Genomic DNA, 4,342 nt, shown 5'->3' on the forward strand with positions numbered 1-4,342 from the left:
TATGCTAACAAGAAAACTGTTGCATATATAGGGATGTTCAATAACTCTGATCTATAGATTGTACAAGGATGGTAACAAAACAAGCCCTGTTTTGTAATGGGACAGCCCATCCCTAGTATGTCCAATAGGAATGCATGGGCGGGGTCATGTGTTTATTTCCAGTCTTTTGGATCGTTTCCATTGTCGCGTCTGGTGTGGATTGACATTCGGCGACTTCGCTTGCTCGCATCGCTTACATCGCTCGTGTCCAGTGTGGATGCTGCTTAACGCTCAAAAACGGGCTGATGACTGCAACATGTTTTGGAGTTTTGGGCCCTACTTGTTCGTGTTTTTCCAATTATCTTTATTATGTTATAAAGTCTATATACAGCGGTGCTCATAACAATTGGTGGGACCCTCCTATCATAACGAAACACATTTTTGGCTTAATTAACTTTTTTTACTCTGTAGCACCACAAATAGTAAAAACACACCAATATTTGACCTTCATGCCCTTGAATAACCCTATTTAAGAATTATTTATCACTGATTACTTTTCTTCAGAAATCCAAGGGTGCAAACCGACTCCAGATGTTTGTGTTTCTTTCCTAAACCAATAACAAAAGATACAGGTCTACATTTACTTAGTGGTTAAGCTAATTAAAATAGCAAACATACAGGTATCATTACCTCTGGTCAGTAGTCTTTTTTGGGATTCGTATTTTGTTTGGGTTCTTTACTTCACACTGCTTTTATTCCTTTCAACTAAGCATTGCAGTATTACACACATTATTTTATAATAAAATAACACAAACAAATTAGTCCATTTTTTCTTTACAAAGAAATGTTTATTTACAAGAATTATATATAAACTTGTTTGGAGAAAATATATTTTATATGTATGAATTTGTACAACCAATGACTGTCAACGTCATCAATAATAGCATGTAACAACATAACAAACCCACACTTTATAAAGCATTTAACACAATATAAACTATACATTTAACAGCACTTGAACCAGCAAGGCCTACACAATAACAATCCTGTGCAGTTTAAATAATGTGTAGTTGTTGGGTGAATTTGATTGAAGGTATGGTCCCCCTGTGAGTCTGAGCTTGTTTCTCTTTTGATTAAAGTGTTCCTGATATTAAAGAAGCTCTCCTTTTCGTGGGTTCATCTTTCTCAGGACGCCGTAGTTCCACATAACCGAGTTGTATTCATTACTTCTTTCAGCTCATTCTCTGGCTTTCCAGCAACCATAAAAGGCCATGTCTAAAAAGAAAAGACAAACATTAGTCATTAGTTTCCCCTTTTTTGTTGTAAATTAATAAGTGGTAGTTTAAGAAAAAAATATATCCCAATGACGACACTTCATAGCTAAAAACTGCTTAAAATGAAGGACTACCTAAATGTTCAGCGTTTCTCCAATAAATGTCATAAATACTTTTTAAAGCAGTTTAATGCAATTCTACAGCAAATGCCTATGGAATATAAGAGTTTTATGCATCGAAAGGGGGAAAGGGAGATTACAAATTAATACAATAAAATAAAATGATAGGAAATGATAGTACTGTGCTTAATAGAAATATAGACCATTCTACACAAAATAATGGACTAAGCATTTTAAAACAATATGGAAATATGAAATATGAGTACAGAATGTTACATTTATATCAATCAACTGTGAAGCATCCCATAATAAATAAGTAAATGTCCTCAGTCTTGTATAGGAATGCATTAAACTGAAGTTTGTTGTTTATCACTGCAGACAGTATTATTATTGCGGGTTCCTCAAGACAGATGATGTATGCTGCATTTGTTTGTGTGTTTGTTTATAAACAATAGTGAATAAAATGATCGCTACTTAGGAGTCTATTGACCTACACCAGAATTCTTTCTATTCCAATAATGTTTTCTTAGTACAGGTAAGAGCAACATTTGTGATTCATGCGGAGAAAATGCTTTGAACTTAAGTGATTGGTAAAAACATATAACATATAACTGTACTTTTCCCAATAAGTTGACCTGAAATTACATTTGACTCTAAATAAAATGAAAACTTTAAAAAACGAAAATGTTTAGTGTACAATATTATATTAAGCATATAAGACATCTTGGTAACAATTTCTAAAAAATATTACATAAACTATCAAATAATTAGGTAAAATCGTATATAGTTAACATGAATATACAGGCCCATTCTGCATGAATAAGCATTTTCTTTAAAAATGTGAAATGGTGAGTTTTAATGTATTCAGTAGAAAAAAAAAAAAAAAAAAAAAAAAAAAAAGGAAACGTTTCTTACCAGGTTGACAGGATGAATGTAGCCATTTTCGTACTTGTCGTTGGCCAGGACCTGTCTCAAATGGGCAATATAGCTGGATGCCAGTCTCAGGGTGTCCAGTTTTGAGAGTTTGGTATCCGCTGGTACCCAGGGCAAAGTTGTCTTCAGCCTGGAAAACGCTTTACTCAAAACTCGCATCCTAGATCTCTCCCTGGCATTGGCAGCATTCCTTTGGAGTTGCTTTCCTTCGTGTGACACTCCGTTCAAACTGGTCTTCCTGATGCTAGTTTTTCGCTTCTTTCCCGAAACCCCTTTGACTTTAAGCGAGCCGCTGTCACAATTGGAGCTCTCCTCTGTGCTTTCGTTTGAGGTCCCAGAGTCCTTACCAGATCCTATTTTCAGGTCGCAATCCAGGAGCTCTGCCTCATTTAGATCATCAACATCACTTATGGATCCAGTAGACATGTTTACCTCAATATACTGTTCTCACAATAACGGTCAGTTATTTAGTGTGAGTCGAGAGGAAACTCAGGAACGCAGCGATCTGCAGTCTGAGAGAATTAATGTCCCGTATATTTCATTCAGTGTTCTGAAACCTGCTTTGGATACTGGCCATTTATCTCGGTTATGCAGGGGCGTGACCGCCATGGAGGGGTGTCTCCCATAGCATTTGACACTTTGTTGGACACCACAGGCTGGTGAATATTACAGTTAAAATCTTCCTGTCAATTATGTATAAGAAAGAAAAAAAAGACGAAATACAGTCCTACTTAATGTGACATTTTCGTCAAATGACGCGTTGTCTGAAAAGAAAGTGATGCTAGAAAGAAATCCTAGAGAAAAAACAAAACAAAAACTCCTACACATTTGACAAAAATCTATACAGTGGGTTATAAACAGATTACATTCCTGAAGGGTATGCTTGTTAATTTAAGACAAATAAACAGGCTTTCCGTTTATTACATTATTTCAAACATATCCACACGTTGTATTATTTTATGTAGCCACCAGACAATATTTAACAGTTTTAATTGGACCCAGAAAAAAATACCTATCCATCTGACGACTCGGGACGATAAAGAGCCTCCCTATTTGTATGGCATGTGGTTCGGTTACAGTTTGTTACAGTAATGGCTAGGACTGGTCTGTTGTTTGGAATATTCAGAAAATAAAACCCTACACAGCTATAAGGACATATGTCTATTCTATATTTTAAATAATGTCGACAAGAATCAAGACGATTTATTTACATAACTGAATTAACCAAAATATCTCATATTGCTCTGCGGGGAATTTGGTAAACAAGCACTCTGGTGTTATTTCAGGAATGCTGTGTGTTTGTGCTCACTCTGCACGATAAAGGAAACACACTATCAACATGCCCTCCCTTTTTAAATTAACATTTCAAATATTATCCATAAAAAAATGGTTTACACTGGTTGTGCAGATGCATTGGCAGTGCTGAATTTTCAGTGTTTGGTGTTGTTTGTGCAGGTGGATGTTTAAAATGATGACCGCCACGTCAAAGATTTATGTTGAAACTGATTGATTCTGTAAACCGAGAACGCTTTTCCCCCTCCATGTTCAGGATCAATTAAAAGAGCATTGTGTTAAAGCATAAACTTGTATATAATTAGACATATTCAATTTCATTAACACCACACAGTTAACACACGTTTACAACAGCATCCAACGAAACATTATGTATATTATGTATTAGCTATAGGCCTCCTTGTACCTAAACAACAACAGTAAGCTACTATGCCATTTTTATTTTTGTCAAAGACATAACACATTTTAACAAAAACGAATACATCATACAGTACATCACCTCCCAGCTTTTAAATATGCTTGTTTTCGTTTGTGTAATTTAATATTGCGTTTTGTTATATATATATATATATATATATATATATATATATATATATATATATATATATATATATATATATATATATATATATAATACACACACACACACACACACACACACACACATACATTTTAATTTATCTTTTAGGCAAAACTTTATAGTAGCTATTTATAATCCCTATTGGCCCAGTAGGCCTATTGTTT

General features: G+C 34.7%; 1 protein-coding gene across 1 annotated transcript; it reads right to left on the reverse strand.

The window, feature by feature from the left end:
• Positions 1-801: 801 nt before the first annotated feature.
• On the reverse strand, positions 802-2,893 carry LOC117403397 (transcription factor 21-like). The gene is made up of 2 exons (XM_034005514.3): positions 2,288-2,893; positions 802-1,254 (listed from the first exon to the last, which is right to left on the reverse strand). Exons 1-2 carry the CDS (start codon positions 2,729-2,731, stop codon positions 1,165-1,167), a joined length of 534 nt encoding a protein of 177 aa, XP_033861405.1. The 5' UTR covers positions 2,732-2,893; the 3' UTR covers positions 802-1,164.
• Between the last annotated feature and the right edge of the window lie 1,449 nt (positions 2,894-4,342).

Source organism: Acipenser ruthenus, chromosome 5 (assembly GCF_902713425.1).
Source record: "Acipenser ruthenus chromosome 5, fAciRut3.2 maternal haplotype, whole genome shotgun sequence".
In the NCBI taxonomy this organism is placed as follows: domain Eukaryota; kingdom Metazoa; phylum Chordata; class Actinopteri; order Acipenseriformes; family Acipenseridae; genus Acipenser; species Acipenser ruthenus.

Excerpts from the sequence above, each read along its gene's own strand:
- LOC117403397 (XM_034005514.3), bottom strand. The coding sequence starts at position 2,731 with ATGTCTACTGGATCCATAAGTGATGTTGATGATCTAAATGAGGCAGAG. Across the intron at positions 1,255-2,287 it reads ACATTCATCCTGTCAACCTG|ACATGGCCTTTTATGGTTGC; the intron begins GTAAGAAACGTT and ends TTTTCTTTTTAG.